A 14,421-nucleotide genomic window follows, 5' to 3' on the forward strand; every position below is an offset into this window, starting at 1 on the left:
TCGACTTGAGGATCAAGTTTAATTCGAAAATTTTTGAGTTCAGGCTTGATTCGAGACTCGAGTAAGTCTAAAATAAACATATTATATATATATATATATATATATATATATATATAAAAGTTTGATAAGGTTCAATAAACTTTCGAGCTAAACATCATTAGATTTGAACTTGGATTCGATTCAAGCTGAACTTTTTTAAATTTGTATATATAAAATAAATAAATATTATATGTATGTATATATAAATTTATACGGCTGAAACAATATAAACAACCCACTTTGAATCTCTTAACTAATAATAAATTTTTAGACTTTAGTTTATAGCGGGTCAAAAGAAAATCATGAATAGTATTAATGAGGAGCTTTTGTTTTATTGATTGATTAAGTAGAATCTACTAAGTTGACTTAACAAATTATAAACATCAGAACAAATGATGAAAGCAAAACAAGTTTAATTATCTAATATTACATTTACTTGTCTAATTAAGCAGTTTATTGTTGTAAACATGCATCTATATAAGATTTTTGTGCAATCTCTCACAATTTTATGTATAATATCTATTTACTGTATTCATTTTATTTTAAAATTAATTAAATCTTAATATATATTGAATGATCCTGTGTAAATTGTATTATAAAATTAGACATAATTAAATACGTAAAAAAAAAATATTTATAAAGAGAGTGTAAATACTCCTAAAATAATTAAAAAATTTATGTCTATATAATTTAAAATTTTGCTCGTACTGGATTCATTTTTCAATTAAATAAATTAAACAGCAATATTTATCACCTAGTAATAATTTGAATTAAAAATTACCTCTCACCCACAAAAGATTAAAGAAAAAAAAAAAAAGATGTAGTGTGAACTATAATTACTATAATGTGTAAACCTAGTTGCCATTTTCAATATCATCAACCACAAATAATAATTACAGGCATGAAAAGGATTATATAGTTATGTATGTGTACTTTAAGCTATTGATAGTTTGCTTCCCTTAGAACCATGTGAGCATTCACATTTGCCCCCTCTATTTATTTTTATTTTTTGATTGCTTGGATCATAATTATTCATGTAAAAAAGAATAATCAAATTCAACTTATCTTTTACATTTTCCCATTTTTATATTTTTTTGGTAAAATATATAAACAACTCTTCTATTTTTTGTAGCATTTTAATATTTACAAAAAATTTATTGTGCCATTAAAGTTTATAAATTTGGATAATATAGTAAATTTCCTAACACTGGTAACAATATTTTTTAGAGTTTTTTAATTTTTATATATGAAATATTGATTTCATGTGTAAATATTATATTTTACAAAACAAAATATTTTACATTTTTTAATTATCTAATAAATATTAAATTGATTTAATTTTACAAATTGAAGTATTTAATAGAATGATTTCATAAATTAAAGTACTTTAAATATAATTTTACAAATTAAAGCGTCAAATAAATAAATATAAAAATAAATTTATATATTTTTTGAAGTTTAGTCTTTGAAAAGAACATTAAGAAAAAATGAATTTATACTTACACTTTTTTAATTTAATAAAAAATTAAGAACCTAATTTTATATAATGCTAACTTCCTATTAAGTAATTGTTAAGAAAAAAAAATCTTATTACATAATTGGAGCACTTAATTGGCAGATTATTAGTTTAATGATACACTAAATAATTAAATTAATTAATTAAGAAAGGAATGAGATCATGTAAGTATGTATGTCGATTATTCTAAAAAAAAAAAAAAAAGGCATGTGTGTCCATGGATGTGATGTGACATGGTAAAGCAACAGCGGTGGGACCCAATACGAGTCCAAGCATCATCATTCATCAAAATGATGAGAGAATCTGGACCGTTCACTCGCTTGACCTGCAACGTATGATCGAATCGCATGTGTCCAGATTTTGCCAAAAGCTACTCCTTGGGTCCCACTTGTCCACCCAACCCAAAGGCAACCATCCTTCACTGCGCTGCATTTCTCTAAACTACACTGCTTCCATTGCCATTCCCAAAGAATCCAAACTCTCTCTCTCTCTCTCTCTCCAAATCACTGAATCAAAACAGAGTAACAAACACTACCATATCTTTCTCTTTGAAAGAGAGAGAAAAGAAAACAAAATAAAAAAGAAATCATCTCTCTTTTTGAAATTTTCTTTGCGGGTTTAGTTATACTCCTACTTAATATTGTACAGATATACTTTATCCCTTCTCTCCTCTTGTACTGTAACAGACAGTAGCTTTCTTTTTTCCTTTACCTTGTTTATTGACCGCCATTCTCATGTTCTCATTCATCTAATTAACTGTTTTCTCTCTTCACACTCCAGAAATGGAGAATGGGCTTCTACTTTTCCCTATTCTTCTTCTTCTTCTACAACAACTACTACTACTGCTATTATTACCTGATTCCTCCTCAGCTCAGATGTCGGGTAACTTCCTCCACATGCTTATGTTTCATATCTGTATATATCTTTGTTTGTATGTACGTATGTGATTGCCTACCACTCATTTTCTCTTACTTTCTTTCTATGGGTTAATGGTTATTATTCAAATTTCTCGCTTGTGTAGTGGGTGGGTTTCAAAGGTAGTGCCTTTTTTTAGTGTGTATTGTGTAACTCATTAAGGTTCAAGACATTTGGTGGATTTTTTTTATGCAACCCTGTTGGAATATAAAGCTTAAAAGATGAAAAAGATTTCATTTGCATTGTAGTGGTGCTGTGTTCTTGGTTGCCCCTATATTACTTAGATTTTATTTCTAATTTGTATTGCTATATCTGATTTGGGTTTTGATATTTGAGGATAGAGAATTTTCCTCGTCTTTCAGTGTGACGATATAACATGACAGTGTTTGCTGGTCAATTTTGTTTTTTTGTTGTTGACGAAGAATTGAAACATTAACATAATATATGAGAAACTACAGTTTATTAAATAAACTTCGAAATTTATGCGCTTTTGTTTTGATATAACTTCTATTTCAGGAATTAATTAAGAAAGAACTAATGTAGCCTTCTCAAAGTTGAAGGATTTAAATCCTCAATTTTCAATTTTTGCCTCTGGAGTGAAAATTCTCTCATTACCTGTGAAAGCAGATGCTATTTCATAGTTAAACGTTTTGCTAATATGCTGCTTAATTAATCATCCTTGTAATATAACTTAAATATGAAATTTAATAAGCCTAACATGACACCACCCACTTGTTGCATATGATGTTGAGTTCTTTGAACGTGAATGCATGTGGTGCTAACATAAAAATATTATAGGAATTAAAATAGTTACAGGAAAAATTTGAACTACAAATTTCACTGGATGACTAAAATATCTCATTTGGAAATCCAGCTTCTTACCAAAGTTTCCATGCGAGAATCTTAAATTAAGATTTGAATCCTGCCTCAATCTTATCAATGATGTGAACATGTATGAACATTTAAACAGGTTTTCTGAGTTTGAACTGCGGGGGCAAAGAAAATTTCACTGATGAACTTGGACTGGTGTGGACTTCTGATTATGATCTTATTTATGGAGAAACAGCAACCATATCAGTTTCAAATGAGACAAGGAAGCAATATATGACATTAAGACATTTCCCTGCAGATTCCAGGAAGTACTGTTACACTCTGAATGTCATTAGCAGGACAAGGTATCTTTTAAGAGCAACGTTTTTGTATGGTAATTTTGACAATAACAATGTCTATCCCAAATTTGATGTCTCTGTTGGGGCAACTCATTGGTCCACAATTGTAATTTCTGATGCTAATACAATAGAGTCTATAGAGCTGATATTTTTGGCTTCAAGTCCTACCATCAGTGTGTGCTTATCCAATGCTACAACTGGGCAGCCATTCATATCTACACTTGAGCTCCGACAATTCAATGGTTCAATTTATTATACAGCATATGAAGACAAGTTTTATCTCAGTGTCTCGGCAAGAATCAATTTTGGGGCAGTTAGTGAAGATCCAGTAAGGTATGCACAAAATATCTGGTCGAAAATTCAGTTTGGTTAAGCGTTCATTTTTCTGAACTCTTGTCAAATGATTGACCATCATTTAGAAGGAGATGGAAAAATTACTGGACAAATTTAGTTATTCAAAATGGTATGATACTGATATCCAGAAATATCCTGATCATTGTGAGAGAAAAGTTCAGCTAGGATATACGTGGTAGAGTTATACGAGTATTTTTGTGAACACAAAGCTTGTTATTCAGAGGAAAAGAAATGAAATTGTCTTCTGTTATTTCAGGTACCCTGACGATCCATTTGACAGAATATGGGAGTCTGATTCTGTGAAGAAAGCAAATTACCTTGTTGATGTTGCTGCTGGTACTGAGAAAGTTTCAACTGACATGCCAATAGATGTTAGTCACAATGAAAGGCCTCCTCAGAAAGTGATGCAGACTGCTGTAGTTGGCACGAATGGGTCATTAACCTATCGGTTGAACTTGGATGGTTTTCCTGGTTTTGGTTGGGCTGTTACGTACTTTGCAGAAATTGAGGATTTGAGCCCTGATGAATCCAGGAAATTCAGGCTAGTGCTACCCGGCCACCCTGATATGAGCAAACCTGTAGTTAATATCCAAGAAAATGCTCAAGGAAAATATCGTCTCTATCAACCAGGATATCCCAACATATCCCTTCCCTTTGTATTATCTTTCAGATTTGGAAAGACTTCCGATTCATCAGAGGGGCCACTTCTGAATGCTATGGAGATAAACAAGTATCTAGAGAAAAATGATGGTTCCCCAGATGGTAAGTAGAAATAATGTTCCTTGAGTAGAGATGTCATTTCAGTTGAACTCCGGTGTACAGTTTGGTCTTATGAACTGTGTTTTTATAAGGATTGCTACATTGTCATCTTGCCATTTTTCTTTTGCCTATGAGGCATATTATCATGCATATCATTCATCATATGAACTCATCAACTCTGATCATATCTGTTATTAATATGCTGTAGGAGAAGTGATTGCTAGTGTCATTTCGTCCTATACATCAGCAGATTGGGCGCAAGAAGGTGGTGACCCATGTCTACCGGTTCCATGGTCATGGTTGCAGTGTAACTCAGATGTCCAACCAAGGATAGTCAAAATGTAAAGATTCATCTCTTTTGGGATATTGTACACATCTCTGTATGCATTCCTAAATTAATACAAGCCATATCTGAGATGAATTATACTTTACACTTGATCAATAACTTTTGTTCTTTGGCAGCTTATTGTCTAGTAAGAATTTGACAGGGACTATTCCTTTGGACTTGCCAAAGTTGAAAGGATTAGTTGAAGTGTGAGTTCAAACTGCTTTCTTTGTTTCATTTTTTTTTTTTTTTTTTTTTTTTTTTTTTTTGTGCTTAATCTTGGATATGACTTAACATCAACTGCAATAATAGTTTAGTTTCATTATCGTCATTATCCTCTTCTTTTATTGATACAGATGGCTTGATGGGAATGCACTAACTGGTGGAATTCCAGATTTTACTGGATGCACCGACTTGGAGATTATGTAAATTGAGTTGACTTGTTCTCTTAATCTGGCATTTAATGTTGGTTTTTTCAAGAGATAAATCTAATAAAGATCCTTGGTTCTGTATAGCCATCTCGAGAACAATCAGTTGACGGGTGAGCTGCCTTCATCCTTATTGAACCTACCAAATTTAAGGGAACTGTAAGTTATCCAAACTTGGATTTCAGTTATTATTGGTGCTTGAGATCAATATTCTTGATTTTGACTGATGAAGAAATGATTCAAAGTGATTGTACATTCAACATCAGTGTTGATTAAATAATCTTTTTTTGTTTTATTCCTTGGTGCAACAGTAGAGTTATGGCCATGTGACCTAGAGGTCATGGGTTTGAGTCTTGGAAATAGCCTTTTGTGAAAATATAGGGTAAGGTTGTATAGAATAGACCCAAAGTGGTCCGACCCTTCCCTAGACCCGCGCACGGCAGGAGCTTCGTGCGCCAGGCTGCCCTTATCTTAAATTTTACTTATGGATGAATGTGTTACATGTTGCTTTTGATTGCAAGATTTTACTCCTGGTAATTATCTAAATTGTTCATATATGCTTGACACCTTGGACCATTGCAGGTATGTGCAAAATAATTTGCTGTCTGGAACAGTACCATCAGGTCTTCTCAATAAAAACATTGTTTTGAAGTGAGTATCATTTTTAACAAGTAGATATGAAATGCTTCACCTTGTTCAAAAATTTTACGGCAGCCATTAATGTGGTTACATATTTATAGCATGTATAATTGTATTTGGGAAAATGTTGTCTGCATATTCTCTATAAATTTTAGTAGAACTGGTGCATAGTATACTTTTATTCCCAGTTTAATCTAACATGCACCAGATATAGAACTTAATACATGCTTATCTTCATACCATCACTTTCAGTCACATAACTAGTGCACTGCACTTCCATGTGGTTCTGAATTGAAATGTTTACCTTAACTTGGTTAACTGCAGCTACTCTGGAAACCTTAATCTTCATGGAGGAGGCAGAAGAGGAAAGCACATTGGTATTATTATTGGTTCATCAGTTGGAGTTGCTGTTCTGCTGATAGCTACAGTAGTATCTTGCTTATTCATACAGAGAGGGAAGAAAAAACCTGATCAAGGTGTCTGTGTTTGATATTTTAAAATTGTATGTCTATATTCTGTGTGGCATCTTATTAGCAACTACATGCTTAATTTTTCTTAATCTGTTTTAGAACCACCTGTTCAAAGGCCACCTTCTAATGATACTCCAGCAGAAGGAGCTTATTGCTTTGCATTCTCTGATATTGAAGATGCTACAAAAAAATTTGAGAAGAAAATAGGCTCTGGAGGTTTTGGAGTTGTATACTATGGGAAAATGAAGGATGGAAAAGAAATTGCAGTCAAAGTTCTAACCAGTAACTCCTATCAGGGAAAACGAGAATTTTCAAATGAGGTAAGTTTCCAATATCCACAGCGTTGTACGTAATTCACTATTTTTTTTTTTTTTTTTTTTCTGTTGTCAATATGGGTACTCCAATCTCTGTTTTGACTCATTTATCTAGTTGTTGATGGTTTTATGTGGTTCTTGTTTTAGAATAAAATTAAAATTTTAATAGAAGGTCAGTGGTCCAAGTTTGTTACCACTGAATTGTGTTCGTTTCTATATTCAACATCTCTAGCCCGAACTTCAGTTACATACAAATCAGGTACTTAATTATACATAACAGGAGGGGGAATGTTCTCATTCTTAAAGCATTTACATGGCTAGTATCAGGTCTCATGGTTTTACATTATTTTGAAATTCCTTAACTTCATGGAATCTATAAGGAGAAATGTTCCTTGTTAACATATTGTTACTCTTTTCTCTTTTTTCCAAATTAAGGTTCCAACAGACTATTTTTATCGTAAGAGGTTCTCAAAGCAAATCTAATTACCTAGGGTGTTTTAGAGAAATCAGTAAATATACACTAGTAAACATAGAAATATGTAGAACTTGCAGGAGGGTTGATTCCTTGCTTTTTAAATTTTAATAAATCTGGACTTTACATTTGCAATTTGATAAAGGCAATTTGATGCTCCATGCACCATTCCTGTTTCTTGAAGCCACAGGAATAGAAAATGGACAGAGTCCTTTAAATGGTTGCCTTCGATTTGATGATAAAGTGTATAAGAGTTAAAGTTGATGGAATAGTGAGTTCTAATCCTGGAATTTATGCTCCCATGGTGAAAGAAATAGTCTTCTCCAATACTTTGTAGTACATCAGGTTGCATCTTGTTGCTCATTTTGTTTGGAACTAATTGGTCTATACTTTCATTTGGCATAGGTAACTCTTCTTTCAAGGATACATCATAGAAACCTGGTACAGTTTCTTGGATTTTGCCAAGAAGAAGGGAGATGTATGCTTGTTTATGAGTTCATGCACAATGGAACTCTCAAGGAACATCTTTATGGTAATTTCTGATGTTTATGAATTGAACTGATATTAATTTTGGTACTCACCAGCATGCAAACTTTGATAGGCCCATTAACACGTGGAAGAAATATTAATTGGATAAAGCGCCTTGAGATTGCTGAGGATGCTGCCAAAGGTTTATGAACTTTTTTTCTCCGTTTAATTATTGTATTATTGTCCTCTTTTATAAGGAATGTTATTGTTCTTTGCTAGTGTGAAGTATGTTTGTAGAATCGATGTTGAAGTGATCCTTGTGTTTTACTGTTTGCTTGCTTGTCTATTCAGGGATTGAATATCTTCATACTGGCTGTGTTCCTGCCATTATCCATAGAGATTTAAAGACCAGTAATATTCTTCTTGACAAACAAATGAGAGCAAAGGTTTCTGATTTTGGTCTGTCGAAACTTGCGGTAGATGGAGTTTCACATGTCTCAAGTATAGTGCGGGGCACCGTAGGTTATTTGGATCCTGAGTAAGTACTTTTTCTACTCTTTCTCCTCAAGTTAACCATCTTTGGTTCAGTTGATTGTTGTTACTGCTGATGTTATCAGATGAATTAGAAGCTTTAATTGCCTTTTATTTCAATTCAATGTACTGTTAAGCCTCTTGAATTGTGGTTATGACAGAGACAATCATGTGGGTAGATTTAAGTTTGAGACATGTCATAGGTGTCTAGAATTCTGCTTCTTGGTATTAGACATAGCCTTTTTTTTACTTTCACCCATTTTTCTTTATGTATCAGTTTGGTACTGGAATAGTGATGACAAGTTTTCTATCAAATTTAATTAATAAGTTTGCTTCTTATGGTGCACAGGTATTATATCTCTCAGCAGTTAACGGACAAGAGTGATGTTTATAGTTTTGGTGTCATCCTCCTTGAGCTCATGTCTGGTCAAGAAGCCATATCAAATGAAAGCTTTGGTGTCAATTGCCGTAATATAGTTCAATGGGTAAGTTTGTTAGAAATGCAAATGCAAGAACTTGAGATTATGAAGATTGAACTACTAATTACATTAGTAAAATGTCTGTTATGAAAAGTTAACTTTTGTAATTTATAAAAATTTGACAGGCAAAGTTACACATTGAGAGTGGTGATATCCAAGGAATTATTGATCCTTCGCTACGCGATGAGTATGATATACAATCAATGTGGAAGATAGCAGAGAAAGCTTTAATGTGCGTCCAGCCTCACGGTCACATGAGGCCATCAATTTCAGAAGTCCTTAAGGAGATTCAAGATGCTATTTTAATTGAAAAGGAATCTATGACAGTGAGAGAAGGTAACTCCGATGACTTGTCGAGGACTTCTGCCCATTCTTCACTGAACTTGGGTTCTTTGGAATTTGGTGGAACTGAGAATTACTTATCCCTTGATGACTCAGTGGCACAACCAACTGCTAGATAGTTCCTTATTCATGCACAGTAACTGGCGCCTGCGCAGGCACAGGCACATAATTCCACTTCTGTTAGTAAAAAGAAAAAGTTTTTGGTTCCTTCTTCTAGTCATATTCTTTGTTCTAGGATTGCAATGCTGGATTTCTTATGTGCAGAATGGAAAAATGAAGAGAATTTGTACATTTTTTGAGCTTGCAATCCTTTTTGAGTGCAAGTAAATTTCCAATACTGGTAAAAATGCTATCGTTTGAGGATGGTAAATGAATCCATTTTGGTTTATCAAACTCCCATAAAACGTTAGACAGAAAGTCTCAATTACAGAGTCAGGCTATTGAGACTGTTGGATTGTTGCAAACTTGGTCGAAGCAGGGAAAGACAGGATGGTATGGGTTGGTATTGGTAAGATTTATCACGTGCAAGATTTACAATTTATTGCCTTTTGGTACAGGGAATATGATCCAACCACAAGGAAAGAAATTACCATGCCTTTTTTTTATTATTTTATTATTTTTTTATCTTCAATTATTTATGTGATGTGATCTTGTTTTTGTTGGTTCCACTAAAAAAGATAAGCAATTGTGTGGCTTGATTTTGCATTGTTCAATGATAATTTATGTTTTTTTGTTTTTTACTGAAAAAGGAATTTCATTGAATTTAACAGAATTTTTTTTTTTTTTTTAAATGGATGTGTTGTTTAAATATTATTACAATTAAAACTCGAAGCATCCTGAACCAATGCTGGAGGAACCGCACTCCTCTCAGCTAGCAGATGGGCATATTGATTTGCTGATTTTTTTAGCAAAGGGTAAAGATGATGAACAAATCTCCTGAGTCGTTGATTTCTTAGCAAAGACTAAAGATGACGAATAAAATTCCATCATCGTAGTTTGAGAATCATAAACTAAAAGGCCAAAATTACCTAACGACAGAACTTTTCAGTGCATGGAGAACCACCAAACAGTCAGCTACAGAAAAAACTTTTAAATTTAGTTGGAAGGATTTTTCAGTAAGATAAAATAAATTTTAAAATTTTTTATACTGTTCGTTAACGTGTCGTTTGTCTTTGATTTGAGTTTTACTCATATTACGGAATACCAAATGAATGACTTTAAGGATATATATAAACAAATTATGAACCGCTAAACTTATATGACCTTGTTTTACCAAATTGCTACTTCGTGAACAAAATAGTAATTTTAATACAAAAAAAATTTGTTGCTTGTTTGAGCTATAAGGGCAAAACAGGCAAAACAATGTCTAATGGGCTTTCAGATTGGTCACGGCGATCGCAGCATCAACAATAATAATTAAAAAGGCCAGAATCAAAACCAACGGTGTTGATAGACCTTATTCTCTCATCTGAGTCGTCTCCTATCTCCTCTCTTCTCCAGCGTCCGATCCCTTCTCTTTCCTCATTCTCCCTCCCAATCCAATCCTCCTTATTCTCTCGCGCCTTTTTTACAAAATCCTCCTCTAAGGTAACTCACACTTTCCCTCTCACTTCACTCACTCAGTCTTTCTCTCTCCTTCTCTTCCCCCCTCTCTCTCTTCTCTCTCGCTCTCTTTCTCTTTGATTAACGATGGTTGTTGCTGATTGCCGTTTTTACCTAGGTTTTCAAGATGGCGACGGAGGCACCACCGGCAAGCCCTGGCGGTGGCAGCCATGAGAGCGGCGAACACAGCCCCCGCTCTAACTCTAATTTTCGTGAACAAGATAGGTACCTGCCCATCGCCAATATTAGCCGGATCATGAAGAAGGCTCTTCCTGCAAATGGTAAGATCGCTAAGGATGCTAAGGAAACTGTTCAGGAATGCGTCTCTGAGTTTATCAGTTTCATCACCAGCGAGTATGGTTTGTCTGATTACTAATTTTTTTATGAATTTCAGTTTTAGTGAAATTGGATTTTTCATTTTTTTTTGGGTTTTTGTGTTTGATTAATTTGTAGGGCGAGTGATAAGTGTCAGAGAGAGAAGAGGAAGACAATCAATGGTGATGATTTGCTATGGGCTATGGCGACGTTAGGTTTTGAGGATTATATCGATCCGCTTAAGATTTACTTGTCTCGATACAGAGAGGTCAACTTAAGCTTTCAATTTTGGTTGCAAGTCGTTTTCGTTTTTAGTTTATGATAACATGAAAATTTACTGCTGCAGAATAGTAAAATTTGAAATTCTGTTCACTATTTTGGCCTGTTTTATGTGAGCATGTAACTTGTAACACTAATTTGTCTTGTCTAATTCCATGATTTTTTTATTATTGTGAAAGATTTAAGTACTAAAGTTGTGTTTTGGTTTTGCCTTTATTGGGTTGAACGGATAATGCAGATGGAGGTATGTTGATATTTCTTTTACCCACTCATATATATTTTTGTTTTTCTTTTTAGTTGGTTTTTGTAAATTTTTGAAGATTGATGTCTGTAAATTTATGGTGCTCGACAGGGTGACAGCAAGGGATCGGCAAAGGGTGGGGAAACGTCTGTTAAGAAAGATGTTCAGCCTAGTCCAAATGTCCAGGTGAAATGAAGCTTTTATTTTATAGAGATTCCTCTCTTTTTGTCAATACATGCATGTTCTTGTTTCTGTAGAGTCAATTTTCTATGCAAGACATATCATCTTATTTGGGAACATTTGGCAAACGAAACCTGGCAGATTTCACATCAAGGTGCGTTCTCGCAAGGTGTCAATTATGCAAATTCTCAAGTAATCTCTCTCTCTCTCTCTCTCTTCTTCTGTGGTCATTCATGGTATGTTAACCGTACTGAAGTATGTCTGTTTATGTGAAGCTGTCGAAATTGAATTGGATTATTGAATTTATTTTGCAATGAATACTTGGAATTGCTACTAGCAATTGAGATTTACTCTCTCTCTCTTAACTTTATTATGAAAAGGATTTTGTTCTGTAACTATGGTATTAACTTTAAGAGGATGGTAGGCTTGTTTTCTCAACTTATTTTTCAGAAACTTAATGTTGTCTGACTAATGCTTGTTGATTTTTGTGATGTTTGTTTTCAGTACATCAATATGTAATGTGTGTTCACGTGCACTCATGTGGTTGATGGATTAGGGTGACCGTGAGAGGACATACACTACAGATACAGTGCATTTCTTGTGCAAGCATTGGGTCTTTTATGTGGCATTTCAGTGATAAAATTTATCATTGGGCAATCGTGCCATCATTTTTTTTTTCACTTCCACTAAACAATCAGTTAGTGATGTTATCATGAAGTCTGGTTAGCACCTTTATGTTTTTCACTGTTTTCTGTTTGCATTTTGCGCTGATAAAAAGTCACTATTGCCACCATACTGTCATCATCACTCGCTTCAAGGCTGCTGCTGCATCTGCCTCTGTTATTGTGATTTCTAATCATAATGAAACCCAGGCAATTCAGCAAGATATTGATCAAATTGTTTTTTCCTTTTTTCTTTTCTCTCTCTCTCTCTCTCTCTTTTTTTTTTTTTTTTGGGGGGGGGGGGGTGGTTGGGGTGGGTTGCTTGTCATGGTAGATATTCCTATTTCATTTTAAGCTGTTGAGCAATATGCTCTTTTATGTGAATTCCAGTAAACTGAAGGTTGAACATGATGTTGGGAGTTGGCTTGCATTGATGCATGTGTACTTATGTGGTGAGTAGTAACTACATGAGCAGTAAACACATTGTAGGAGCTTTTCCAATTGGTAATTTTGCTTGAAATTTTCATTGCAAATTAAAAATATATGCTATCACATAACCATTGAATGATAAATGTTGCTTCTCATATTGGGTAAACATAAGCCTATAGCTGCATAAGTAGGATCAATGGTTCCTGAAATAATGTTGTTTCCATAAAGTGGAGATCTATCAATAAGTTCACAAAGGCCATAAATATCTATAGAAGAAGAAGCAAAGGAAGCAGTGATAGATAATAATCTGTCACGCATACGAGTCAAACTTGAAACTAATTAAAGTGTGATGAGATATAACATTAAATGAGGATGCTTGAAGTTCTTGGCCTGCAAGTTTGCTGGTGTTCGTTGACAAATTGTGTAATTTTAGTTTCTTAGTAATGATACCATGTTGGCACTGCCTCACCTCTTTGCTTGTTTGTTACTTTCAATTTTTATCATTTCTCTGTTCTTTTGCATTGTGCTGTGATTGATTCTCCTTATGAATTTAAATAATGCTTTTGGATTTTCTGGCTCTAATATTGTATTTGGATTTTCTGGACTTCTGAAATTTTTTGCACTTACAGGTCCAGCATATGATGGTTCCTATGCATGACTCCAAGTAAACTTCTGCTTTCCTTAATGCAATGTCATCGTTTAGAGCCCTATTTAATATCTAGTTCCATGCTCACAACAAATACTGTACCAAAATATCAAATCCAATGTAAACACTAATGTTATGAATTGTTATGGTTCTCTTGTTGTATCTAGAGTTATTCTCTGTTAATGTTTGTATAATTAGGGTATTTTTTTCGCAGTTGAATGACCGGGAAATATTGTAAATCTTGTGAGGATGAGTATCCTATTATTTGTAGACTGGATATGTGTTTCTTTGTATTATGAATTGTTTAGATTACTTCTTATGCATTTGTTTCTGCACCATTATACCTCCCATTTGATTTGGATATTTGTCAAATGATGAGCAGACCAATGAATGTTTTATAGTTCATACTTCGCTACATGCCTATGTGGTCTCATTGATACATCAACACGTACCTACACATTTTATATTTTCTATAATTGCTATGCTGGGCGCTTGCAAGAGCCTAATCTTCCATGGACGTTATTTTCCCTTAGTTCATGCGAAGTATTTCCTTTTGAAGGTTTAATTTCATGATGACTTTTTGAGTCGTGGGTGCAACCTCATAATGCCTTTTTTTTTTTCCTGTCAACTATCATGTGCTTTTGCATATTTGGTTCTATTGTGTTAGTGGATTCACAGGAGATATGATCTCTCTTCCTTCTATTGTTGTGTATGTTTAAAATCAAGGGGCTCTGTTGTTGAATTTCTCAGGGTGGTGGAGAATCCATGCGGGCAAATAGAGCCTTGGAATTGGATCGAAAAGCAATGACATAAAGTAAGGAACCAAAGTTAATGGCTGCCGTGTAGT

General features: G+C 33.9%; 2 protein-coding genes across 2 annotated transcripts; both read left to right on the forward strand.

Annotated features, from left to right (window-relative positions):
• Positions 1–1,988: 1,988 nt before the first annotated feature.
• LOC105642166 (Leucine-rich repeat protein kinase family protein) lies at positions 1,989–9,613 on the forward strand. The gene is made up of 15 exons (XM_012226881.4): positions 1,989–2,437; positions 3,441–3,972; positions 4,250–4,755; positions 4,961–5,093; positions 5,215–5,286; positions 5,434–5,502; positions 5,593–5,664; positions 6,088–6,156; positions 6,469–6,620; positions 6,714–6,934; positions 7,806–7,932; positions 8,002–8,070; positions 8,220–8,406; positions 8,749–8,884; positions 9,004–9,613. The coding sequence occupies exons 1-15, from the start codon at positions 2,338–2,340 to the stop codon at positions 9,337–9,339; spliced, it is 2,781 nt and encodes a 926-aa protein (XP_012082271.1). The 5' UTR covers positions 1,989–2,337; the 3' UTR covers positions 9,340–9,613.
• Positions 9,614–10,496: 883 nt separating this feature from the next.
• LOC105642167 (nuclear transcription factor Y subunit B-1) lies at positions 10,497–13,893 on the forward strand. The gene is made up of 7 exons (XM_089717768.1): positions 10,497–10,807; positions 10,941–11,176; positions 11,276–11,405; positions 11,655–11,660; positions 11,769–11,843; positions 11,979–12,029; positions 13,558–13,893. Exons 2-7 carry the CDS (start codon positions 10,950–10,952, stop codon positions 13,594–13,596), a joined length of 528 nt encoding a protein of 175 aa, XP_089573894.1. The 5' UTR covers positions 10,497–10,807; positions 10,941–10,949; the 3' UTR covers positions 13,597–13,893.
• Positions 13,894–14,421: the final 528 nt, after the last annotated feature.

The sequence above is a fragment of the Jatropha curcas genome, chromosome 2 (assembly GCF_041381405.1).
Source record: "Jatropha curcas cultivar XTBG-Jc1 chromosome 2, XTBG_Jcur_1.0, whole genome shotgun sequence".
NCBI classification, from domain to species: Eukaryota; Viridiplantae; Streptophyta; class Magnoliopsida; order Malpighiales; family Euphorbiaceae; genus Jatropha; species Jatropha curcas.